This window comes from Terrapene carolina, unplaced genomic scaffold, assembly GCF_002925995.2.
Source record: "Terrapene carolina triunguis isolate 2854851 unplaced genomic scaffold, T_m_triunguis-2.0 Scaffold42, whole genome shotgun sequence".
NCBI classification, from domain to species: Eukaryota; Metazoa; Chordata; order Testudines; family Emydidae; genus Terrapene; species Terrapene triunguis.
In genome coordinates this window covers 25,553,840-25,581,577 of record NW_020664393.1, presented here as the reverse complement: position 1 = coordinate 25,581,577, position 27,738 = coordinate 25,553,840, and the positions used below count along the sequence as shown (strand labels likewise).

Sequence of the window (27,738 nt, the reverse complement as noted above, 5' to 3'; positions counted from 1 at the left end):
TTTGATGTGTATATATACCCCCTCTCACTTTGGCAGACATGTTCTTTTCTTCCAGTTTGTTTAGCTGCTCTCCCCTTCCCTTTTGCTAACATTTGTTGCCTACTGCCAGGGCCGATGAGGGGGGGGGGCGGGGCGGGGAGCCGGTACAAATTACTGGGGCCCGGCGGTCCGGAAGGGGGCCCGGGGCCCGGCTTCCCCAGCTCCTCCCACCCCCTCGTTGGCCCTGTTTAGCCGTTCCGCCCTTGCTGGGGGGCCCGAAAATTTTTTTTCACCGGGGCCCGAACCTGCTTTCGGCGGCCCTGCCTACTGCCCATTACACCCTGCCCCAATATTTTAGCTGCTTCTCCATTTTTCTTTGCACCACTTCCCCTGTCATTACTAGTTGCAGATAGTTGAGGGCTTTTGCTCAGGACTCCTAGCTCTCTAGCTTCTGCTCTGAGGACCACTCCTTTCCTTGCAAAGCCCTGACTAGGGATTCTGTCCCAGTCTTTGGTGGTGGCCCTTTGCAGCATCTAAGGTGTATCAGAGTTTGCAGGAACTCTCAACACTGCTTGCTGTATGCCTGGCCTTCCCTTTTAGAAAAGAAATACATGTAGGGTAGAACTCTGTGATCAGCTTTTTATGTTTATTAGTTTAGTGGACTGACTCCCGATTTACACCTGTGCAACAGAGCACAATTTGGCCTATAAAGGGCCCAGACACTGAAAATATGATGGCTTAAAGTCTTTCTGGGCATGTGATGTTTTTCTATATCAGGAGCTTCCTAACAATTTCTCTCTAAAACTTTTTACGTGCCTCGTGTATAAACTACATGTGCAGCGTGACCTTACTTAGCTGCACATTTCATGAACTGAGCAAGAAAATACATAAACTCTACAGTATGTGGAAATAATGCAGTTTTCAGAGGCTCATAACTTAGTCAAATCAAAATCATTTTTCTCTACAAAATGCAAAGCTACAGAATTGTTCCTGAGACAATTGTAAGATTTTATTTCTAATGGGCAAAGTGAATTTCCCCCCTTTTCATACTTAGAAATAAGTGAACTGGATTTGCTCAGGTTTCCCCAGAAAATTTTATCTTCAGGCAAAGCTTGGAGTGTTTCAGTCCTAAGGGTGAAAGTCTTGAAAAACTGAATGCAGAAGGTTAGAATAGAAACTTTTGTGCCTCCTGAACGAGAACAGGGAATGGGGAATGTGGGGCTTGTGCCTTGATTCTGCAGTTGGATTTGTACAGTAGACGTAGTGCCTGGGTGGAACCCCACTGACTTATTTAGGATTTCACATGGGTGAATGTGTTGACCAGGCTCATCCTCTTCTCCAGGTTCCAGTCCAGGGACCCTCAACCGAGCAGATTTGGGCTTTCCTCTGCCAGCCCACACTCATGCTTCTCTGGACTGCTTCCTATCACTACTGATTTCCCTCTTTGCTCTGAGTGTACCAGCTCCAAACCCTCTCCCTCTTCCCAGGGAGTCACTGTCCTTTCCCAGCAGTGGCCCTTGTCTGTTGCCAGCTTCCTGGCTTTATAGGCCCCACCTATTCCTGCACAACTGAACCTGCTTGTAATCAATTCCCTGCTCCCTGGCACTTCCTCCAGGTGCAGGATTGGTGTTAATAGGCCTACCTGGCCACCTTAACCCTTTCAGTCCTGTGTGGGTAGACACCCCATCACAATGGGGAATCATTGAGTGGGAGTGTGTCTAGTTCTTGGGTCTATGCTAATTAACACTTTTATCAATGACCTGGAAGAAAACATAAAATCATCACTGATAAAGTTTCACCTGGATCTGGATCACTTGTTATGATGGGGGCAAGCAAACATTATGTGTTTTAATATAGCTAAGTGTAAATGTATATATCTAGGAACAGAGAATATAGGCCATACTTATAGGACTCTAACCTGGGAAGTAGTGACTAAAAAAGATTTGGGTTCATGATGGATAATCAGCTGAACATGAGTTCCAAGAGTGATGCTGTTGCCAAAAGGGCTAATGCAATTCCTGGATGTGTAAACGGAGGGAAACTTGAGTAGCAGTACAAAGGTTATTTTATCTCTCTATTTGGCACTGCTGTAATACTGTGTCCAGTTTAGGTGTCTACAATTCAAGGAAGATATTGATAAGTTGGAGAAAACTCAGAGAAGAGCCATGAGCCTCAAGGAGTTGTCTATTTAGTATAACAAAGAGAAGGTTAAGGGGTGACTTGACTACAGTCTATAAGAACCTATGTGGGGAGCAAATATTTGATAATGGGCGCTTCAATCTAGCTGAGAACAACGTGATCCAATGGCTGGAAGTTGAAGCTAGACAAATTAAGACTGGAAATAAGGTGTACATTTTTAACAGTCAGGGTAATTAATCATTGGAACAATTTATCAAAGGTTGTGTTGGATTTTCCATCATTGGCAATTTTTAAATCCAGACTGGATGTTTTTCTAAAAGCTCTGCTCTAGGGATTATTTTGAGGAAGTTCTATGGACTCGGTAATACAGGTAGTCAGACTAGATGATTACGATGGTCCCATCTGGCCCTGGAGTTTATAAATCTATAAAAACAAAAGTCTCCACATGATTAAAAGATCAGAGGTTTGAAAATAGTGGTATTGGGCTTCTAGTAATTTTATGGTAGTATAAACAATGTTACTGAAAGTGCTATTGTGACTTCCTTCTAAATGTCAGAGCTGTTTAGAAAATATCCAAATAAGAGAAGAGGTTTTTGTTTTTAAAAGATAATTAACAATCTGTGTGGTGCCAAGAGCACATAATGATTATGAATCAAGGGAGAAAATGAGTCACCTTGACATTATCAGGTTTAGGCATCTTGTGGCTTATCTATTCTGATGTCTTTTGACCTTTTCAGTTTCATTTAATTGTACTATATATGACATCCGTGATGTAGAAATAAATATGACTTGCATCAATGGTTGTTATAGTGACAAGGCAGGTGAAATGAAAAGCATGTTTTTTTTAAAGTGTTCAAACTACTCTTTTAGACAAATGCAGCATATTTACAGCCTCTTGTAACTTGTACTTACACTGGTACTATATAAAATTCATGGTTTTTGGGGTTTTTTGTTTTTTTTGAGAGAATGAAAATTGTTTTTTGATTGCTCTGCTGAAATTTGTTCAAAAGATTTTAGTTTTAAACATTCAGTATTAAGAGAGTGACTATTTAGTGTAAATTTTAAACCAGTTTTGTCTGGATTTAGTTAAATACAATTCTATGGGAGAGAATAGATAAACTAATTTAATGCCATATGTTTTCACTGTGTCTGGTAAATGAAGGCTTTGCAATGGTGCTGAGAGAAACTCCTTTCAAGGCTGAGCTTTTCTTAAAACTCTTTATTTTATTACCATCAGTGCAAATATAGATTGTGCTTTAAAAGTGATAGGAATTCAAGGAAAGCTGATCCAAAACAAACAACATAGTATTGCCAAGGAAGCAGAACCATTCAGCCAGAATGACAAAATAACTGATTATCATCATAGTATCTTATATTGTATAGGCCTTTCGGCTCAAAAAACTATATGCCCCATCCTTCTCTACATGGGAATAAGCCCTAGAGAGAAGAGGAAGCACCATCAGTTTCACCTCACAGTTGCCTTTGAATTCTTTAACTGAGAGGGCAACTAGATATAGTTCCCAAACCCTTCTGGGCAAGAAGCCATTGATTATTTTATTTGTGGAACCTCATTACATCTTCATGAAGCACCTACCAAGGGCGTACCCATCTGCTAGGCACCTCCTGGATGGCAGCCCCTCAAGGGGAAACACTGCAATGTAGGTTTTTCTGTAATAATTGGCTGTATTAATTTGCACCTCACTCCCTGCTGCATTGTGGTGTGTGAGAGAATCTGGAGAAACCAACTGGATCTCCAGTTTCTAGCACACCTCATTCAATGCATAGTGTTGATTTCAACTGGAATAATGGGTTTTTGGCATCCCTGAAAATCAGGCCCATAATTCTTTATTTTTCTTCCCTTTTACAACCATTTTTGTGATGAAAAGAGATGGTTACAGGAAGAATGTATTTAGTTATACATCTAAATACAGTAACTCCTCGCTTAACATTGTAGTTATGTTCCTAAAAAATGCTTCTTTAAGCGAAATGATGTTAAGCGAATCCAATTTCCCCATAAGAATTAATGTAAAGGGGAGCGGGTTTTAAGTTCCAGGGAAATTTTTCTCACCAGACAAAAGACACACTCTCTCTCTCCCTCCATATATACACAGTATAAGTTTTAAACAAACTATTTAATACTGTACACAGCAATGATGATTGTGAAGCTTGGTTGAGGTGGTGAAGTCAGAGGGTGGGATATTTCCCAGGGATTGCCTTACTGCTAAATGATGCCCTCAAGGGTTAACACATTGTTGTTAATGTAGCCTCACACTCTACAAGGCAGCACGAATGGAGGGAGGGGAGTCAGCATGGCAGAGAGACAGACAGAGACACACCGTGTGTGAGTGAGAGAGAGAGAGAGATGCGCATTGCCCCTTTAAGTACAGTGACCCCACTCTAAGTACATTGCCTTTTTAAGTAGATCAGCAAATTGAGACAGCTGCTGCTGCCAGCAAGCTCCCTCAGTCCTGAGCCCTGTAGGTTCCCCCCCCTCCCCTGAAGATAAGGTACAGGAGATGGGGGTACAGGAGTGGGGGAAGGGGGACACCCTGACATTAGCACCCCTCTCCCCCTCCCCCCCCACAGCAAGCAGGAGGCTCCTGGGAGCAGCTCCAAGGCTGAGGGCAGGAGCAGCACATGGCAGTGAGGGCAGGGACAGCTGAACTGCTGGCAATTGATAGCCTGCTGGGTGGCTGCCGCACAGGGAACTTAGGGGAGCGGGGAGCTTATGGGGGGGCTGCTGGTCCACCCTGGTTCCAAGCCCCCACCAGCTAGCTCTAACTGGCTGCTTTTTCTGCAAGCAGTGGACAAAGCAGGCAGCTGCCAAACAACGTTATAAGGGAGCATTGCACAACTTTAAACGAGCATGTTCTCTAATTGATCAGCAACGAAACAACATTAACTGGGATGATTTTAAGTGAGGAGTTACTATAATGTAAACAGGCACACACAAAAGTATACAGGCAAACAGGAAGATTACTCCTGTTATACTGTTAGTAATAAGTTAACCCAGCATTTGCTATAATAAATTATTACGTAAACATGTACAGCAGCGCGCTCTCTCTCTTTCACAGCTTGGTGTGGCATATCTGAGCAGCTATTTATGTTTGGAAGTGATATAAGCGCTCATGCTTCAGGGCAACCTCTAATTAGTAGGAAGTAGGAAGAAACTTTCCTTGTCGCCAAATTATTCTACTGTCAGCTTTCTTGCACCCGTACTCTGAAACATCTGCTACTGGTCACTGAAAGAGACAGGACACCCTGCTAGATAGTTTGATCTAGAACTGCAGTTCTTATGTTTGTGGCTGCATTATGTTTCTCCAGATTGGTTTTGTGTTCTTGATGTGGTTGAACTGCTCTTTCATGTGTGAAATGTTTTGGATCACAGTTTTATAAGTGATTTAGCCCACATTAGGAACTAAACTGAGCTTGTTGATTGCTTTTAGGGGAGGAGACAGGGGAAAACTATTTTATTTGGAAAAAATTGTCCATATAATTAGGATTTATATTGCATTTTTCATGCTTGGAACTCGGAATGTTTTCAGTGTAGGGTAAGTAACAGTATTTCATTTTATAGATGGGAAAACTGAGACTTACCCAAATCATAGATCAAGTTGGTGGCCGAGTCAGGCTCATAACTTGATTTCCTAACTACTAGACCTGTGCGCTGTACATCACCCGGCAATGTACATATAATAACTACTTCTCATCAGAGTTTCCTGAGGATTTAACTATTGCCCACAACAATATAAGGGAAACATTACATTTAATGAAACTTCTTAAGTTTGTGAGAACTAGCTGATATATCACACAAGTTGGTTACAGTTAAACTGGAAGATTTTTTTAATGGGGGATGGGGAAGGGTAACTAGTGGGTGGATAGGAGGGGAAAATAGATGGGAGCTAGTATGGGGGTCAGAGTGGAGATACAAAATTATATATTTTCTAAACTTCCCATGTGTACCTGTTGCACAATTTAATACATTTTCCTTCAGTCTTTTGCTAAAATGACTGAACGTGGTCCTGGCAGTGACAATAAATCCTTAGCCTGTCTGCTGAAACTGCCTGTGAGGGTGCCAATTAATGTCAAATGTTGTGATGAGCAACAGAATGAATTGCTGATGGCAGAAACCACAATTCAATATTTCTCTGCTTCTGTGGTTTAACACACAACTTCTAGAAAGAAAGTTTTTAGGGATGTCGATTAATTGCAGTTAACTCACGCAATTAACTCAAAATGAATCACAATTAAAAAAATTAATTGCGATTTAATCGCAGTTTTAATTGTGTTGTTAAACAATAGAATACCAGTTGAAGTTTTTTAAGTATTTTTGAATGTTAATGCTCACTTTATATTATTTTTATTACAGATATTTGCACTGTAAAAATGATGTGTTTTTCAGTTCATCTCATACAATACCGTAATGCAATCTCTTTATTGTGAAAGTGCAACTTACAATTGTAGATTTTTTTTTTGTTAAGTAACTGCACTCAAAAACAAAACAATGTAAAACTTCAGAGCCTACAAGTCCACACAGTCCTACTTCTTGTTCAACCAATCACTAAGACAAACAAGTTTGTTTACATTTACAGGAGATAATGCTGCCAGCTTCGTATTTACAATGTCACCTGAAAGTGAGAACGGGTGTTCGCATGGCAATTTTGTAGCCGGCATTGCAAGGTATTTACGTGCCAGATATACTAAACATTTCTATGCCCCTTCATTCTTCGGCCACGATTCCAGAGGACATGCTTCCATGCTGATGACACTCGTTAAAAAAATGTGTTAATTAAATTTGTGAGTGAACTCTTTGGGGGAGAATAGTATGTCTCCTGATCTGTTTTACCCACATTCTGCCATATATTTCATGTTATAACAGTCTCGGATGATGACCCAGCACATGTTGTTCATTTTAAGAACACTTTCACTGCAGATTTGACAAAACGCAAAGACGGTACCAATGTGAGATTTCTAAAGATAGCTACAGCTCTCGACCCAAGGTTTAAGAATCTGAAGTGCCTTTCAAAATCTGAGGCACTAGGTGTGCATGCTTTCAGAAGTCTTAAAAGGGCAACATTCTAATGTGGAAACTACAGAACCCGAACCACCAAAAAAGAAAATCAACCTTCTTCTGGTGGCATTTTGACTCCGGTGACCGGTGATGAAAGTAAACATGAGTCGGTCTGCACTGCTTTGGATCGTTATCGAGGAGAACCCCTAAGTAGCATGGACGCATGTCCTTTGGAATGATGGTTGGATGAAGGGACATATGAATCTCTAATGCATCTGGCACATAAATATCTTGTGATGCCGGCTACAATGGTGCCATGTGAACACCTGTTCTCACTTTCAGGTGACATTGTAAACAAGAAGTGGCCAGCATGCTCTCCTGTAAATGTCAACAAACTTGTTTGTCTGAGTGACTGACTGAACAAGAAGTAGGACTTAGTGGACCTGTAGGCTCTAAAGTTTTACATTGTTTTATTTTTGAATACAGTTTTTTGTACATAAATCTACATTTGTAAGTTCAACTTTCATGATAGAGATTATATTACAGTACTTGCATGAGGTGAATTGAAAAATACTATTTTTATAGCACAAATATTTATAAAAAAATACATACAAAGTGAGCACTGTACACTTTGTGTTCTGTTGTAATTGAAATCAATATATTTGAAAATTTAGAAAATATCAAAAACATTTAAATAAATGGTATTCTGTTATTGTTTAACAGTGCAATTAAAAAAAAAAGTGATTAATCACTTGACAGCCCTAAAAGTTTTACATGTGTATTAAACTTAAACTATTTGTTACTTTGCCAGATAATTTGTTGTGTGTGTGGAAGGAACAGAGAGAGAAAGTGTGTGTGTAATAAAAAAAAATCCTGGACTACAAAAAAATTCATGATTGTTAAGTAAATGTACTACTCTTCCACAGTGTAACAAGCTATAGCAGGGATTGGCAACCTTTGGCATGCGGCCCGCCAGGGTAAGGACCCTGGCGGGCCGGGCCGGTTTGTTTACCTACCATGTCCACAAGTTCGGCTGATCACGGCAGAACCTGTGGATGTGGCAGGTAAACAAACCGGCCCAGCCCGCCAGGGTGCTTACCCTGGCGGGCCGCATGCCAAAGGTTGCCGATCCCTGAGCTACAGGCACCTCAGTGCAGAAATTATTGGTGGGACTTTTTGGCCTGTGTTATGCAGGAGGTCAAAATATCTGAGCATAAAAGTCCCTTCTAGCTTTAAAATCTATGGCTATATTAACTTAAATACACTATAGCTTTCTGCAAAATTTACAATGTGTTTTTTTGTGAACAGTAAGAATATGGAAAGTGTCAGGAAAAAAGATTGGAAAATTCTACAATTAATGCATTTTTTAACACTGTTTCATATCACCTTCTAGTGGTTGGTCCACTCAGAGGATAAAAGCTTGTTTATTTCTGTAGCTAACAGTTGTATTCCTTAACTGAGGAGGTAAAGATCTGCTTTTGGACAGAGAAATCCCTTAGGGGAGGATTTATTAAAGAGGATAGTCTATATCCTAGTAAAGAGGAGAGGATAGAAGTTTTTAAAGCACAGGTAGGAACTGAAGAGAAACAGTCAAATTAAAAAGAGTCTCATTTAATTACATCTCATGAAGGCAGACAATGAAATGTTGACAAATTTTACAAGTGCTTGTATACAAATGCTAGAAGTCTAAAGAGTAAGATGGGTGAACCTGAGTGCCTGGAATTAAATGAGGCTATTGATAGGCACCACAGAACCTTGGTGGAATGATGATAAACAGTGGAGCTTGGTAATAGCAGGATACAAAATTTTCAGGAATGATAAGTAGGTTGCACTGGTGCGGGAGTGGCACTATATGTGAAAGACAACATAGAGTCAAATATAGTGAACTTAAATGACTCAGACTGTACCATAGCTATGGGTAGAAAATCCATGTTTGAATAATGAGTATAGTAATAGGAATATATTGCCAACCACCAAACAAGTATGGTGACTGTGATTGTGAAATACTCAGGGATTTTAGAAAGGTTACAAAAACCTTAATAAAGGGGATTTCAACCATCCCCATATTGACTGGATATATTTCTTTGCATGACATGATGCAGAGAGGAACTTTCTAGACACCATAAATGATTGTTTCTCAGAGCAGCTCATCCTGGAACCCATAAGAGGAGAGGCAGTTTCAGAAATGAGTCATCCCAAAGCACATACTGCACTCCCTAATGTGGTAGTCTCATCACAATATTGTGCCTGGACTGCCCTTCCATCTTCCCACATCTTCAATGATAATCACATCAGATGCATCTAGTCTAGATGGGGTTATATCTAAACAACAGTTTGAGGTCCATTGGTTCCCTACAGAAAAAGTTACACATCAGTGGCCTTGAGCTAAAGGCCATCACTTTTGGCTCCAGTTCAATCCATATTAGAATATTTTCTGCATCTTAAATCTTCTGGTTTCTGGATGTCCTTTAAGAGTTCACTCTTCTCTTATACACCTCTACCTCGATATAACGCTGTCCTCGGGAGCCAAAAAATCTTACTGTGTTATAGGTGAAACCACATTATATCGAAATTGCTTTGATCCACCGGAGTGTGCAGCCCCACCCCCCTGGAGCACTGCTTTACCACGTTATATCCGAATTCATGTTATATCGGGTTGCGTTATATTGGGGTAGAGGTGTATCTGTAAATCATTCTGTTATGCCCTTACCCAAAATCTTGTCTAAGGTGGTTGTGACCGGTTTCCCCTGGGGTGCCAACTGGAACTGAAGTACCATTGAGCCCCCCTGACCCACCAGACTGGGCTCCCTTTTACACTGTACTACTGTGACAAGCTGCCAAGCTCTCTCCAGGCTCTAGCCACCAGTGCACATACACGTAGGGACACACCCAGCTGCAGTTACATGTAGATGCTCTGACCAGCTACTGCATGGGAAGGCTCCAGCTAGGGTACTTTCCAGCTACTCAGGCACGCACCCCCTCTGGAGCATAAACCCAAAATTATACTGCCTTGCACTGCACAGGGAACTGTATAGTGTAAGCTCATGAAATTCACCCCCTCCCTCAATGTGGAGAGGAATATACAACAGCTTTCTGCCCCGAGTTACGACTCCCACACATTGATTTTAGATCAAGCAAAAACAAGTTTATTAACTACAAAAGATAGATTTTAAGTAATTATAAAGGATAGCAAAGAGATCAAAGCAGATTATCTAGTAAATAAACAAAAATGCAGACTAAGCTTAATATACTACATAGGTTGGATATGAACAGCAAATTCTCACCCTAAGTGATGATACATGCAGGCTCCAGATTTTTAAGGGGCAAGATGCACTTGTGTACAGCTTGGAATCCCCAGGTGTTCCATTCACAGATTAAAAATCCCTTTAACTGGGTCCAGCACTTTCCCCAGTTGGTGTTTATTCCTCAGGTGTTTCCAGGCGTCTTCTTGGGTGGGGGAGTCAGTGAAGAACCAAGATGATGTCACTTCCCTGTCTTATATAGCTTTTGTATAGGGCAGGAACCATTTGTTTCAAAGCTTGGTTCCCATGCCAGTCAGTGGAAAAATACTGACATCCCTGTCATGTCCCTGTAGTGTCACAGCAGCCATTACTTGGCGGCTGTCTGTAGCGTTCTCAGGTAGGCTCTCAAGGTGGGAGATAAGCTTCTCCTAAGGCCTATTGTTCTCTCTAATGGCTCATTAACTTGAATGGACCCTTCCCAGCCAGCCATCTAGACTGAGAGCCTTTTGCATAGTAGGTGTTGCCCAGGAATAGCCATATGTGAAATAGGTACATCGTCAATATTCATAACTTTGGATATAAAAATGATACATATATACAAATAGGATAATCATATTCAGCAGATGATAACCTTTCCATTGACATCTCACATGACTTATCTTGCATAAAATACATCATAGCTATGTCAACCATATATTCTTCACAGTGATATTATGGGGTGCAGTGTCACAGTGGTTACTAAATTCCACATTAACCAGACAGTCAATTTACCTATATTTTTTCCAAGACTACATAATCATCCACATGAGACTAGATTACACATCCCAGATGCAGAATGGGCTCTAACCTATCATATAGATAGAACTAGAGTTTAGGTAGTCCCCTAGTCTATCAATCCCTTATTCATATAGCACAATAGGCTTGGCTATTATTTTGCAAACCTTATCAAGATGGACTAGATTATGCATGCAGGAGGCCTGTAGGTTAGCAATGGTCGCTCTCCCAGAAGGGATTATGGAGTTCCATTTACATCTTTACCAAACATCATTCCCTGGATTTAGCATCCACATTGGATGCTAGGTTTGGCAAGGTAGTTCTTCCACCCCTTTTTAATTAGCAGTTCATATCCCTCCTTCCTGAATGCATACTACTTACTAAACTATCCCATGCATGGGAATACAGAGGCTACTTCAAGAAGAAATGAAGGTTACTCACCTGTAATTGGAGTTCTTTGAGATGGACTCTGCATGCTCACACTCCTTGCCTGGCTTCCCCTCTTCTTCAAAGTCCTCATTTCTATGCAGGACCTGACAGGGAGGTGAAGGAAACTCCTTTTATAGCCTCTCACTCAGGAGGGGCTAGAGGGGCATGTGATCAGTCCAATAAGCACTGTTAGAGTTCTACCCTCTAAGCTGCACTTGGCCAGTGCATCCCATGAACGTGAAAATGCAGAGTCCAGTTACAGTTACTTCATTTCTCATTAAAGATGTCCATGCATTATTATTATTATTTAAAATAATTAGGAAAATTTCAATATTCAAAGATAATTGTTCCTATAAGGCAGACTCTAAAAAACACCAAGTACCGCACACTGTTGAACAATGCAAGATCATATAAAGTCTGTCATTTCATCAATGGACAATGATATGCACCAGCCTTGTTATCCCAAATGGAGTTTCCCATGCATTTTAATCCAAACATGCTGATTAAGATAAAACAATAAGACAAATTTATTAACTACCAAAAGAAAATAAATATTTTAAGTGACACAGGTAATGAGGCATAAAAGTCAGAGTTAGTTACAAAAGGCATAAAAGATAAAACACAAGTTAATACCGAACTTAAGAAGCTAAGGCCTGGTCTACACTAACCCCCTAAGTCGAAGTAAGGTACGCAACTTCAGCTACGTGAATAACATAGCTGAAGTCGACATACCTTACTTCGAACTTACCGCGGTTCAGACGCGGTCCACACGCGGCAGGCAGGCTCCCCGTCGACTCCGCGGTACTCCTCTCGCCGAGCTGGAGTACCGCAGTCGACGGCGAGCACTTCCTGGTTTGACTTATCGCGTCCAGACCAGATGCGATAAGTCGAACCCAGAACTTCGATCCCCAGCCGCCGAACTAGCGGCTGGGTGTAGACCAGCCCTAAGTGAACTTAAAAGCAAAAAGGTTTTGTCTCACCATATGCTTACAGCAGTCTGCACTGGCTGAAAAGCCTTCCACCCAGGACCACCCCTCCTCCAGTTCAATGATGCTTTCTTTGTCTTTCGAAAGTTGTAGCTTCCGAGAGTAGAGATGGGGAGAGAGAGGTGAGGTGTTGTGTGTGTCCTCTGTTCTTGTACCATTTCCCCCCCTTTGAGGAATATCTTCATCTGGGGTACATGTTCAGCAGAACATATGGGGAATGGAAACCCCCAGCAATGTCTTTGCCAATATGTAATGTCCTTGCTCACACCCTTTTTCTTGCCAAGGAATGACTGCTTAACTTGGTGGTAGCCCACTTGACTTTGTTGGCACGTGGCTTGGGTGTTGGTCTGTCTTTTGTTTCTGAGAAACAGGTTTGGGCCAGATTTTCTAAACTTGAAGCATGTTACAGCATTGTGTTACAGTAGAATCCTATACCAGGGGTGGCCAACCTGTGGCTCCAGAGCCACATGCGGCTCTTCAGAAGTTAATATGCAGCTCCTTGTATAGGCACCGACTCTGGGGCTGGAGCTACAGGCACCAACTTTCCAATATGCCAGGGGGTTCTCACTGCTCAACCCCTGATTCTGCTACAGGCCCTGTCCCCACTCCCACCCCTTTCCGCCCCCTCCTCTGAGCCTGCTATGCCCTCGCTCCTCCTCCTCCGAGCCTCCTGCATGCCACGAAACAGCTGATCGGGGGGTGTAGGGAGGGAGGGGGGGGCGCTGATCCGTGGGGCTGCTGGTGGGTGGGATGTGCTGGGGGTGGGTGGGGGAGCTGATGCGGGGCTGCTGACGTATTATTGTGGCTCTTTGGCAATGTACGTTGGTAAATTCTGGCTCCTTCTCAGGCTCAAGTTGGCCAGCCCTGTCCTATACCTTTATGTACAATGTTGATATACATGTTTTACCAGGACAGTAATGTTCAGCAGATTGAATTTTCAAGTGATACCTCACAAGACATACTCATACAAAATTTATCATAGTCTTGTAAAAGTGGTGAACATAATAGTATAGATATAGACCATCACAGTGCTGTGGGGTGCAGAGCAAAAGGCTGCAAAGGGATATTTGAAAAAGACTTGAGTGAAGAAAATCATTGTGAAAAGTCATCTGCTATGTGCTACAGTGGTAAAATAGTTTACTACTTAACAGAGCATTTAAGTAGTATGGCTGGAAATTGTGACTTGAAAATGCCAGGTCTAAATGAATTACATCACCAGGGTTATAACTGATCACAGATGTCATTGGTAGAGGCTTTTATATTCTGCAAAAGGAGGGGGAAAAAAAGAAAAAGAAAAAAAGGAGTGAGCGAGAGACATTGTCTGTGTGAATTTAAGCTATGATTTTATTTAGACATCTCTTTGACTCAAGCTAATGAGCCAACTGGGAATTTTCAAGAGCTTGGAAAAATACTTTTGGTCCCTCAAAAATGCACTTTTATGTTTGTTTTACCAGAAGGATTTGCAGTGTGTTTGACGATTAAATAGTGAATGGTGCAAAAGGCTTTGAAAACCCTGAATGTTTCAGAAATCCAGTGTTGTGTTTTAAAACAAATTAAGGGTCAAAGTCTTCTCCCAGGTAAGCTCATGCAGCTCAATTTATCTGAGGACTCATCTTTGCCCTGAATTGAAAGTAAGGATTTTGGCTATATTCTGTATGAGATTAGAAGATAACTGTGTTGTTCAGTCTCTCTTGAAGTGCTGTTTTCAAGCATCCTCACTACTTTGAATGAATAATGGTGTTATATCTTCTGAATTGGTGCATCAATAAATAACATGTGAAATCTTCATAGTGGTTTCAAATGTAAACATAGAATCATAGAAATGTAGGGCAGGAAGGGAATTTGAGAGGTCACCTAGTCCATCTGCCTGTGCTGAGGCAAGACCGAGTATACCTAGTATTCCTGACAGTTGCTTGTCTAACCTGTGCTTAAAACCTCCATGTTTATTCCATGGCTTTTCTTGGTAACCTATTCTATTGCTAAACTATCCTTATAATTAGGAACATCTTTTTAACATCTAACTCAGGGGTCGGCAACCTTTCAGCAGTGGTGTGCCGAATCTTCATTTATACACTCTAATTTAAGGCTTCGCGGACGGTAATACATTTTAACGCTTTTTAGAAGGTCTCTCTATAAGTCTATAATATATAAACAAACTACTGTTATATGTAAAGGGTGGCCTGCTGGGACTCCAGGCCCGAAAGCAGGATGAGCAAGGGCTGGAAACCAAGATTGGCAACTGAGGTGAGTGGAGTAGGTGGCTGGTAGGCCTGAGCAGGGCTGGTGGCCTGGACCCTGTCTGCAAGAGAGCCTCCAACTGGAAGCAAGGTGAGTGGAGCTGCGCGGTAGAGACCCCTGCTGGCGAGGGGCCAGCAGCCAGAACCCCCAGAGCAGCGACTGGCTCGGCCTGCCACCACTCTCGGGTTTCTGCCCCCAGCTCCTGCCAGCTGGGATCTCAGCCCGCTGCTAGCCTGGGGGAAGGAACCCCAGGCCAGCAGCCGGTGCTGAGTTGGACCCGCGGCGCGACCCCAGCTGGCAGGAGCCGGCAGCGGGAACTCCAGAGCGGGGCTGGCTGAGCAGCTCAGCCTGCCGCGGCTCTGGGGTTTTCACCGGCGGCTCCTGCCAGCCAGGGTCTCAGCCCGCTGCCAGCCTGGGGTTCCTTCCCCCCAGGCCAGCAGCAGGTGCTGAGTTGGACCCGTGGTGGGTCCCGCAGGAGCCGGCAGCTGGCAGCTGGAACTCCAGAGTGGCGGCGGGGCTGAGCGGCTCAGCCCACGCCGCGTGCCAGGAAAAATTGGCTCGCGTGCCAACTTTGGCACTCGTGCCGTAGGTTGCCGACCCCTGATCTAACTTAGATCTCCCTTGCTGCAGATGAAGCTGATTATTTCTTGTCCTACCTTCAGTGAACACGGAGAACAATTAATCATAGTCCTCTTTTTTTTTTATAACAGCCCATAGCATATTTGACGACTATCAGGCTCCCTTCTCCCGCCCTGTCTTCCTTTCTCTAGTCTAAACATACCCAGTTTTTTAACCTTTCCTCATATGTCAGGTTTTCTGAACCTTTTATAATTTTTGTTGCTCTCCTCTGGACTCTCTCCAGTTTGTCCGCATCTTTCCTAAAGCGTGGTACTCAAAACTGGACAGACTACTCTAGCTGTGTCCTCATCAGTGCCAAGCAAAACAGGACAGTTATCTCCTGTGTCTTGCATATGATACTCCTATTAATATACCCTAGAAGTATGACCTTTTTCACAACTGCATCACATTGTTGGCTCATATTCAATTTGTGATCCACTTTAACCCCCAGATTCTTTTCATCAGTACTACTGCCTACCCAGTTGTTCCCCATTTTGGATTTGTGCCTTTGATTTTTTTTCTCAAGTGTAATACTTTACACTTGTCTTTATTGAATCTTACCTTGTTGATTTCAGATCAGTTCTCCAGTTTGTCAAAGTCATTTTGAATTCCACTCCTGTCCTCCAAACTGCTTGCAACTCTTTCCAGCTTAGTGTCTGTAACACTGCAGACCAGGTGGCAGCTCATGCCAAGGCCCATAGGCCTCACTGAACACTAAAAAATATATAGCTGGAGCCAGTCAGGCTCACCTGTGTGTTAGTAGTTAGTAGAGTTATAAAAATGTGTTTAGTGTGTTTAGACTTTATGAAATGCTTGTAGTGTGCTGCATATATTAATCTCACTGTACCCCATGTTATAAGGTGATATTAAGTGTTTGCATTGTAATGTTCTTAATTGTGTAAGTCATCAAACAGGAAAGAAGCATTAATTAATGTAAAACGCTGGCTTCCTATAGAAAGTGTTAGGTCCTGCCCACGAAGAAGGCCCATTGAAACCGAATGAGCTGTTGTGAAACAAAGACTTTGTTAATTGCATCCTCCCCTTTCCATGAAGAGGAGATTTATGCATGAATTCATCCCATCAGCTTGAACTCTGGAGGGAAGGGAATAAATATCCCTAACAAGAATAAACTGGATCTTTAAGCTGCTTGGACTCTAAGGGGCAAGAATTACTAAGCATGAGCAAAAGATCCCCAGTGCTTGGCCTGGGTTAGCCCTAAAGGACATATAGAACTTGCATATTACTGCAGCTTCTATCACCTTTTGGAACCTAAGACTGTAACACATTTGTGTATTTGTATGCCTTGTAAATAACTCATTTCTTTTTCTTAGTTAATAAATCTTTAGATAGTTTATTATAGGATTAGCTATAAGCGTTGTCTTTGGTGTAAAGTGAAGTTGATCTGGGGTAAGTGACTGGCCCTTTGGGATTGGGAGTAACCTGAATGTTGTTGTGATTTTTGGTGTAAGGGTCCATTTCTCACCAAGGCAGGCTTGCCTAGGTGGCAAGATAGACCAGAATACCCAAGGAGACTGTCTCTGACTCCATGGTTAGGTTATTATAGTGCCTGAGGAGTTTACACTTGTACTTGTTTGATGAAATCTAAGTATAGAATTCATAGCCAGTTGCGGGTTTGTGCCCTGCTTCTTAACAGTCTTCCCTGAGGTGGGTACTCATGCTCCTGAGACACTTCAGACAGCTTGCATCTGAAGAAGTGAGGTTCTTACCCACGAAAGCTTATGCTCCCAATACTTCTGTTAGTCTTAAAGGTGCCACAGGACCCTCTGTTGCTTTTTACAGATTCAGACTAACACGGCTACCCCTCTGATACTTCAGACAGCTTGTGACACTGTCATCTGCAAAATTTATAAGCATACTTTTCACTCCATTTCCCAAGTCATTAATGAAAATTTTGAATAGCACCAGACGCAGGACACACCCTTACAGGATTCGACTAGATATAGCCTCCTAATTTGACAGCAAACTTTTGATAATTACTCTGAGTATGGTTTTTCAACATGTTGTGCACCTACCTTATAGTAATTTCATCTAGACCAGTAGTGCTCAAACTTTCCCAGTCGTCCCCTCTCTCTTCCCCCCGTAACAGAATCTGTCACGTTCCCCCTCCATTACTGCCCAGCCAAGGCTTCCTCAGCAGTGGAGTTTGGACTGAAGGCAGGGATTGGGGAGGAGTTAGGCCTGGGGGTGGAGCAGGGCTGGAAGCATGGCTCTCCCTCCCTGCCCCGCCGCATGCCCTCCCAAATGTTCCTCTGCACTTCCCGAGTGGGGTGTGCCCCACACTTGGAGAACCACTGGTCCCTAGTTTGCTTATGAGAACGTCAATGGGACTGTGTCAAAAGCCTTGGTAAAATCAAGATAGTTCACGTTTACTGCTTCCCCTGTATCCAATAGGCCGGTAACCCTGTCCAAGAAGGAAATTAGGTTGCACTACCATGATTTATTCTTGTATGGCTATAAAAGATTTGACAAATATAATAATCAGAGACATAGGAGCCGACTCCGTGGGTGCTCCGGGGCTGGAGCACCCATTGAAAAAACTAGTGGGTGCTCAGCATCCACCAGCCATAGCTGATTGGTGGTGCCACTGAGCAGCTGTTTGGTGGCTCGGGGAGTGGCTTGGGGGAGGGTGGAGAGCAATGACTGGGCAGGGGCCTCAGGAAGGGCATGGGGCGGGGATGGGAAGAGGCAGAGCGAGGGTGGGGCCTTGGGGGAAAGGGTGGAGTAGGGCTAGGCCTCGGGCAGAACAGGGGTGGAGCACCCCCAGGGATAACTAAAAGTCGGTCCCTCTGATCAGAGGTGAGTTCTTATCTTCTTGATTATGTGGTGCATGGAAGTGCTTGGTTCAGATATGTTGAAGATAGAATTTATGCCACTTCACAGCTTGAAGAGAAGAGCTAAATAGTAGTATTTGTCATAGTGACTCATATATATTCCCTTACTAAAGCTGCCATTAAAGGTAAAGAGCACAATGCCCCAAACCTGTGTAGACGGAAGCATGTGCCTAACTTAATGCCCTGTGAACAACTTAGATAAAGTTAAGCATTTGTGTAAGTCTTCACAGGATCAGGCCTAATAGCGTGTGTGTGCGTGTTTGTAAATATGACTATGGGATTTTTAAACGTGATAGTCATTTATATTTTACCTGTACATTTTCCAAGCCCTGTGCAAACTAGAAATGGAACAAAACCTGAACCTGTTCTAATTTCAGGGAGATGGGTCAGAAGCTGAATTTGAATAATCAGATTGGTCAATTACATCGCCTGCTGCTTGGGAAATCCAAGAGCAGAAGTGGGAATAAGACCCCCTAAAGCTGAATGAAGAACCCTTCACTTTTAAGGAATCTAACAGTTATGTCCTTTTCATTGTGTTCTGTAGTTTAATCTAACATTGTCAATCAACTTTCAATTTAATTTATTTTTTAGAATGAAGTTTGATCTCTAGAGCAGGTCAAATAGCAGAAAAAAAATTGTTTGAAATATAGTCAATGATTGCAATTTAAAAAAAAAAAATGTATTTGCTGAGCTCAGTCGTTTCTTTGCCCTGAACCTGGAGCAAGGAATTGTGTGGTGGTGTATTCCTCCTGAAGCAGACCAGGCTTTGAGAGTCACACTCTATCTTCCAGGTTCCCCATTGTTCTGAGGAGATGAAGTCTGCCCATTCAGAGCTGCCACAATTGCCAGGTCTGCCCATGCAGAGCTGCTTGCAGGATCAGGGCTTCACTTTGTATTTGGGGAGCGGGACAGGCAGAGAGAACTTTTCAGGTAGCAGATAAGATAAGATCTTTAGGAAATAAGTTGGTTGCTTTTATCTAAATCCTGGTTGGAAAGTTGGCTTCATAATGTGCACTTTTATTGAGTCTCCGCAGAAAAACCAAGAATTTGAAAAGGCATAGAAACTGAAGCATCCTCTCATGTCTAAGTGATCCCTTCAGAATATGACAGAGGCATTTTACTAGTGCAGTGTATGGAAGCAATCATTTGAATAACTCTCCTTCAAGCAGTTGTCATTTCTTATTTTTAAAATCAACCTACCAAGAATGCAATTTCACCTTCATCATACACTGGACTAAGGGAAAAGGCAGGCAATCTTTAGTCTTGCACCAGTGGTATTATTAAGGTTTTCTGTTTTGTGATCCAAGCTTAGAAATAGGAGATGTAGATTTTTGGAAAGGTGATCCCATCTTTCAGCGGAAAATTCCAGCATTTACTTCTAGTTGTAGAAGGCCCTGAGATTGATCTTAAAATCCTGACATGATCTATATAGAAATCTATTTTAGATAATTTTTAAATGTTTGTTAGGTAGCATTTTCTTTGCCCTCAAAGTCCCCTTTGGTTAGACTGATAATATTGATGTATTCTGGCTTTAAAGATAGAAACATATGAAAATGAGTACCAAGCAAACTTTTAAAAACTTCTCTGAAACACTTCTTTTTTTTCCTGTTTAATATGTGATTATGGACAATGAAGGAGATATCTATAATTTTAAGGCAGTAAGGGAACAATAGCTGAACCATTAATTGGGAAGAGGCTTTCCCAGGTGCTAGCTAAAAGTTTGTGGAAGCAGGAAAAGAAAAAGAGGGTTTAAGTGCAGCCATTTAAGTGTTAGAGACAAAGCATATCACTAACCTTACATGGGGCAACCAATTCCCCATCACCGTTCTGCGTCTGATCTTGTTGCATAAGCAAAAGTTCGCATGGCGTGAGCCCAAAGGGACAGACGGCCCCACGGTCAGTTCTCCTCCGATACCCCAATAGAGATTTCAAAAGGTCTCTTACCTCTGAGTTGGCGCCTGGGGTTTGAAAGGGGACAGTCCATAGTAGCGGTCACTGCCTCAGCCGGGCGTAGCCATCCGAGTCACACGGCACCAAATATTGTGGAAGAAACAAACTTTACTTTTAGGTTGGAAGCAACAAAATCAGAGAGAGCTTTATTCAGGACATGCAATTGCAAGGGAAGAACACAGCTGACAGACAGCATCTCTGCCTCAGTTTCTTCAAAGTACAAGCAAAATTACACAAGCATTTATACCTTTTTGTGACGTGCATTAATTAAAAACATCTGCATTTTATTTAGGCTATTTGCTATTTATTTCAGTATTTTTTTCCTTTTTTTTCTTTTAAACACCATTATCTCAAGGCTAGGTCACACTAACTATTTTGCTGTTTTTTACTTCTAACGTAAGCCCTGCTTCTACAGGTTTCGCAAAATTAGGCTAAAAATTAAGACACCACACAACCATGTATACTTTGTTTACATACTACCTTTTGGTTTAGTGATGATCAGGGTATTGTTATGGAGTATCAGTAGTATGCATTTATTTTTTTTAAGATTATTGGATATGAAGCATGGAGCACTGTGATGAACAAATAACAGTATCATTGTCAAACATAATTTGCACTCTGACAGTTTGGGATACATGATGTTACTACTTCACATGAATTCGGGCTTATTGTTTCCAATACAGTGTTAATAAATACATTAAAGATTATCCGTCTTGATTTTCAAAAAAGTACATTTTCTTGGTCAAATACTGCATAGTAAGAGAATCTAATCTTTGTTGCTTCCTTTTTAAACTTTTATTTATTCAGTGGAACAAGTTCCTGTGGAGCCATACTACATTCCATTGTCTCAAGCTGAGGTACTGCAGGAGGGAAGTGATGTTACACTGGTTGCCTGGGGGACTCAGGTCAGTAAGTCTTGTTTAAGATATGCCATGGAGCTGTTGCATGCTGTAGGAATGTAGTAATGGGATTTGACTGTGAGCATGAAAATGAAACGAGCGGTTTAAAGTAGCACACTGAAATAAAATTATAGATGTTTGAATGCTAAAACAAAATATGCTCTGTCCTGGCTGGTACACTTGCTTCATTGTTTAGTAATCCTCTTTGAGCATTCTTGGGCCACCTTTTAGATGTTGTTAGCATAGCTCTTACAGGTTCTATAGATTATCTCAAACTTTCACTACGAAGAAATCTACATCCGTAAGATTCTAGTGGTTAATTGGCAAGACTGCGTGCAACATTCAAAGCCCCTGATATTCTGTGAACTTTGTAAAAATTCAAGATGTGAAAAAATCTTTTAAAGCTTGGGAAAGATATAAAATAACACCCTCCAACGCAAAAGTATAAAGCATGAATTTCAGGGTCTAAAGTTTCTCAGTTTGATGTCATTTGGGGCAATAGTTTTTAATGCCTTTTTTATCCCTGAGCTCTTTATAGAGGATATATATGGCTTGGAATATAAAATTTGCATTCTGATCAATATCTTCTTGTATGCTGTCACTTGGAGAAGACCTGTGTATGGGCGGCCACTATTTTCATGCTCTTTATGTCACTTAGTTGGAAAGCTTCTAGGAGAGAGTGGCATAATTTTCCATTACTAAAGAATAGTATTAGGTCAATCTGCTTTTCGGTGGGGATTCTATTGTAGTGGTCCAGGGGTCGGCAACCTTTGGCACACGGCCCATCAATGTAATCTGCTGGTGGGCCGCGAGACATTTTGTTTATGTTGACCATCCGCTGGCACGGCCTCCCCCCCCGCAGCTCCCAGTGACTGCTTTTCATCGTTCCCGGCCAATGGGAGCTGCGGGAAGTGGCGTGCCGTAAACAAAATGTCTCGCGGCCCGCCAGCGGATTACCCTGATGGGCCACGTGCCGAAGGTTGCCGACCCCTGTAGTGGTCCCTCGAGCTCAGGCTCAAAGGTGTGCCACTCTGTGTCGCTGTGTCAGGCAACAAACAGTCAATTAAGAGTCTGTGGTTCTGACCTTCTGGCGGGCAGAGTGGTAAGCATAAGTGGTCCCTAGCCAAAGCCTTGGTGCTCGGGCAGAGGCAATCACAGGGGCCCTGACCCTCTGGGTGGAGAGAGCAGGAAACAGGCTTTTGCCTAAGCCTCCTGGCTAAGGCGGCCCGCAGTCTTCAGTCTGGGGCCCGCCACAAGCAAAGCACAGGCTTACTGGCCAAGGGGTAAATAGGCCATCACCTCAGGAGTGGGTTTGGTAGCAGAAGGTAGGGGGACCTGGGCCCAGCCCCGAGGCCTAATAGTGGCGAATGGTTCCACCACTGGGTCAGCCGGGATCCCATTGAAACACGCTGATTCGTGCTCTGGCAACAAAACTGGACTAAAGTCTGATTTCCCTGGGCCAGTTCCTACCACAATCTGGGCAGGGGATTCCGTAGTCCAAAGGTCCGCTGTCTCCTCCGGGTACATTGCAGACAGCAGTCCCCGCAACTCCTCTCCAGGGTCGGTCTCCTCCGGGCAGAGCACTGAACAGTGCAGGTTCAGTTCTGGAGTTCTGCAGTGGGCTGGAGTTGTCTGTCTCCTTCCCTAGCTTGGGCAAACTGAGCTGCATGGCCTGCCTTTTCTACTTCCTGTCATGGTCCTCTGCTTCTGTCTTGGGCCTTTCAAAATCTAGTCCAAATATAAACTGGAGGTTCTTTTGATCTGAGTAATGATTAATAATACTTAGCACTTTTATAGTGCTCTACATCTTCACAGTGCTTTACAAGCTTTAATTAATCTTTACAACATCCAATGTGAAACAGGAGATTTTGCTTTTAGCTGCCCTGAAAAAAATAAAAGCTTGCCACACCTAGGACAGAGATATGCAGAGGAAAACAGTTAGGGGGGTTTAAAAATATCATGAAAATCACCTCTCCAAATTTACATAACAATGGGTATGATAGTACCATAATGCTTTAACTTGCATAAAACTGTAGTTAGTTTTAGAATTAAGGCTTTAGATAAGGAATAATTAATGATAGTTTATAGTTAAAAATCCAAAATGGCGCTGATGATGATTCTCTATTAGAAAACATCAAAATGGAGGACACAGACTAAGTTGACCAATAGCAGACAAGAGATAGGGGTGAAATAGAGTTCAACAGGCATGACTCAGCTTCCTCTCCAAAAATGCCTGAAGGAATTAGGAGGAGGACTAATGCTAATAGCTAGAAGGAGGATTTAGACAGGATGAGGGTTTATGCTAATAAATTCAAGCTGATTGGCTGAGCTGGTATAATTAGGCAGGGAGGATCTGTGCTAATTTCTGATCTTGGAAAAGCAACCAATCAGAGAAGACTAGGGACTGAATATAAGGCTGACAACCAGCAGACTGATGTGTGAGTGGAACCAAGCAGAGAAGATCAACCAGCAAGGAGAAGAGAAGCAGCAACCTGAAGCAGCAGCAGCAACTGAAGCTTCTGAGGCAGCTAGAGACTTCTAGAAGGCAGCACCCACAGAAGCAGAAGAAGCAGTCTGAGATGGTAACAGGAGAGAGCAGTAGCAGCCAGGAACCCCGCAGCCCTGCCAACCGTTTCTATTACCTTGACAGAACAGAAGGACCCCCAGAGATGATACAGAGGGATTATAGAAGGAGTTTAAATTTGATTTTCTGTCTAATTTAAAAGAATGACTGGGTGTGCCTGTAAATAAAGCTGGACACCTGCCTTTGTGTGAGACTCACCCCACCCATCCTGTGACCGTTTGGCCACCCCTCACAGGATGATAGTGTTAAGTAGTAAAGATTTTTCTTATATTATTGTAATGCTTTCTTATGCATTGTATAGAAGCTCTGCTTAACTACAATATTGAAATAATTGTATTAAAGCGCTATGCATGTGTATAAAAGATCTCTATGTACTTTAAGTATTAAATTGTAACGGCTATATGGTTTATGTATGCTATGCTTCCTATGTGGTCTGTGTCTTTTATTTTATTGCACCGCTTTAAATGTATGATTTCTTTCTTGCTTTATTGAATATATTGTAACTGATTATTTCCTTTAAATAAAAAATATTTTGTTTTAGAAGAATTACTGCTTGGTTATCAGTCCTTTGAGTGGAGGGCTGTATCCGTGTCCTCCCAGGGGTTAGCAGGATTAGTTTGCTCTGAGGAGTCCTCTGCGGGTTGGAGACAAATCCCCTGGTGAAACTCTGGCAATTCCTCTAGGGTGGGCCACCACCTTATTACCCATTTGGGCGGAATAAATTGACAAACCACTTATGGCTATAGGCAGGCCGGTATTAAAGTGCCCGAGGTCCAAATTTGGGGTAACAGATGAAGCAGGTAAGCATCCTTATTTACAGATGGGAAGACTGAGAGGTCAATGTTTGCCAAACATTATTAGTTCCTTTGTGTGATATAAAAAAATTAGCTTTTCTTTGAGCCACTGATCCATTTGGAGTTTAGAGACTACCCTACATGCTAAATTTCCTCCTTTTCCTGTTACAACACTTTAAAATGCATCTTTGGTGTTATAGCTTTCTTTCTTGCATTATAGCGGTTTATACATAATCCTTAATGATCTTGGTTCAGGGTAAACAAACATTGCATAGAATTGAATTCTTTTCCAGTTGTCTGCCTCAAATTTGCTTTTTTTTTTTAAAAAACAAACACCTTTTTGTTCAATTTTTCTGATATATCTGTTAACATTTTAAATGTCTAAGTCACACTTTTAGCTCCTTCATATACAGGACATATAAGTTTAAAGAATATTAGCAAAATATTCTTAATCTATATATGCACCAGATATGATAATGATTAGAAATTGGACATGGTGGACATAATGACAAATAGTCTTGGTGTTAACCCACTGGACTGGGGCTCAGGAGAGACTGGGGCTCTGTTGCAGGTGTCCTGTCTGATGATGGGCAAACTGTTTAATCTCTCTCTGCCTCAGTTCCCATTTTTTTGCTTGTATGCTGTAGCCCTTTCTCCCACCCTTTGTTGTCCTTGCCTTAAAGAGCTTATCTTACTATGTGTTTGTACACTGCCTAGCACAGTGGGTATCTGGTGTTTAATGTCTCGAGATGCTACTGGAATTAAACAAAACAAAATCCCCACAATAGCAGGAACATAGTGCATCTGACTATCTTCTAGATGGGAAAAGTGAGGCCCAGAAACAACTGGTATTCTCTCTGATATTTGTACAGCACCTCTTTACTGCACTGTACACGTGAGCGACATTAAACCTGAAAATAGTATCTGATATTCGCTCACACCTGCTGCTCTTTTAGACTGGCCCATACAATAGAATACTACCTCTTTCGTTGTTTGGGACTTTGCCAAAACTATATACCATATAAATACTTTGTTTTCTCCTTTGCCAAAACTAGCTGCATTCCTGTTCAGTGTAATTCTCCTGCTGGAGGGGTATTACTTGCCTTTTTTCATATTTGTTGATTATAGTTATATTATGATAAGGTTTGACATTGATCAAAGTTGCACTGAAATTCTGTACTGCTTTAACTGATGAGTATGCAGATTTCATATCTTACTAATAAAATACCATTGTGTTCTTGTTTTGAATGAGACAGTGTTGTTAATTGTGGCAGTTTTTTTTATCCTTTCTAATCTTTTCCTGTGATGACACTTTAAAAGCAAGAGACATACACCTGATAATCTATTACTACAATCTACAAAAAGAAACATGTATGTGCAGTACCTAGTACTATTTTTTTTTGTCTGTGTGACTTTTTTCCCCCCTATTCTACTACTATAAAAATTATTACTCTGTAGTTTTGGTCTTAGTCTGTTCACAGATCTAAAAAAATGTTAGGGATGGCAAAGTATATTAAAATGGTAAGGTTGATTCAGTCCATTTAAGGATGATATTTGCCAGAAATTTGATAAATGTTCCTGTTGAACAAAAAGTATTTTCCCTGAATGGTAGTTGTAGATTGTTTTTGAGCGTTATTTCTTAGTTTTTGAACACAGAATTGAAGTAATAAATGAGAAAAACAGAGCAAAAGACTAGATATTTATTAAAGTACTCAACAAGTAGCTGCTTGTTCCATGCTAAATTTTCTCAGATAAACTATCATGAAATAAAATAATATTAAACCATTAAAACTCTGAATGCATAATTAAACAAATTTTTAAGCATCCCTTTAATATTTCAGATAGCTCAACTATTGCATTATCTTGCATTTTTAGGTGCATGTTATCCGAGAGGTGGCAACCATGGCTCAGGAAAAGCTAGGTGTGTCCTGCGAAGTAATTGATCTGAAGACCATTTTACCTTGGGATACAGAGGCTGTTTGCAAGGTAGAAATATAATACTACTTAATACATAAAACATTATTTTGGTTGATGTACCCAGGAGTATCTACAATAATTTAATACTGAGGGTAATGGGGACAGCGCTTTGTATATATGATTGAAGTTTTATATTTGTTTGTAAATTATTATATGTACAGTAAATACAAAGGAAACATTTGCAGAACACTATGTGCCTCATTATCATTAAAGGGAGGATAACAGTTTAGACCACTAAACAATAGTACCAGCATGTTCTTTTGAAGGATTTTTATAATTTATTTTACAGCATTCCAGGGTTCCCTGGAACCACAGGTTCAAATTCTGGCATGGTTAAATGTGCCTTTCGTCTTCTAAGGTAGATATATTGTAAATATAATAGCTTCTGGTATAGGAGTCTTTCAGATGGGACCTTAAAAAAATAAGGTACTGAACAGCTTGCCTGGAAGTTGAAATATCATGTGTTAAGTGCAGCAGTAACTTAGCTTTGTTCTTCAAGTGTCCCGTGCTCTACAGTACTTGTGACTTTTCTTTGTTGTGCTGCTTCCTTTTCACCTTCATAGAGTTGCCAGCAGAAGGATCATGGATAAACAAACGTATTGGAGGTGTTTTTGAAAACACATTCTGCTTGGATGGGGTGGAAGAGGCACCTAAAGAAGGTTCTCAATATCTGTAACCTTCCCTCCCCCACTCGTGGCACCTGGCCACTTGCCAGAAAGTAGCTGGTAAAGAGATTGGTACTTCTGTATATACTGAGTGAAGCTAGAATTAAATATGAGGCACTGAACGCTGAAGTTAAAACTTCAGAGGGGGTGAGAATTGAAGACATTCAGTTGAAGTTAGAAAATTTCAAATGTGCTTATGGTGTTTTCAGAAAGGCTAAAGCTTTAATATGATTGGAAATTAAATATAGTGAAGCTTGAGTAAACTGTGCCCCTTCTGACAAATATATTACACTGAGCAGGTGGCATGTCGGCAGGGACCTATATACACCGCCATGAAGGTGCCACTCCAGGGGGCTCCACAGCCGACCCGACAGGTACCGCTAGGGGAAGAACCTTCTGACGATCACACACGCGGCGCGCGCACACCTATTAGAATGGACATGAGCAACACATCTCGAAGAATAACAGTTACAAGAGGTAGGTAACTGTTTTCTCTCTCACAAAAAATGATGGTTTGGGGCTTTAGTAATTATTAGTCAAGGTCATAGAAGTCACATAAGTTCTTCTTCGAGTGATTGCTCATGTGCTGCGTGCACGATTG

The 27,738-nt window shown here is 41.8% G+C and overlaps 1 protein-coding gene across 1 annotated transcript in view; it reads left to right on the top strand.

Annotated features, from left to right (window-relative positions):
• The window catches only part of BCKDHB (branched chain keto acid dehydrogenase E1 subunit beta), a 270,051-nt gene that overhangs the window by 84,054 nt on the left and 158,259 nt on the right, over positions 1-27,738 (top strand). Inside the window, exons 7-8 of the mRNA XM_024194664.2 lie at positions 21,026-21,123; positions 26,371-26,481. Of these exons, the coding sequence (XP_024050432.2) occupies positions 21,026-21,123; positions 26,371-26,481 (209 nt within the window). The remainder of the gene's footprint in view (positions 1-21,025; positions 21,124-26,370; positions 26,482-27,738) is intronic.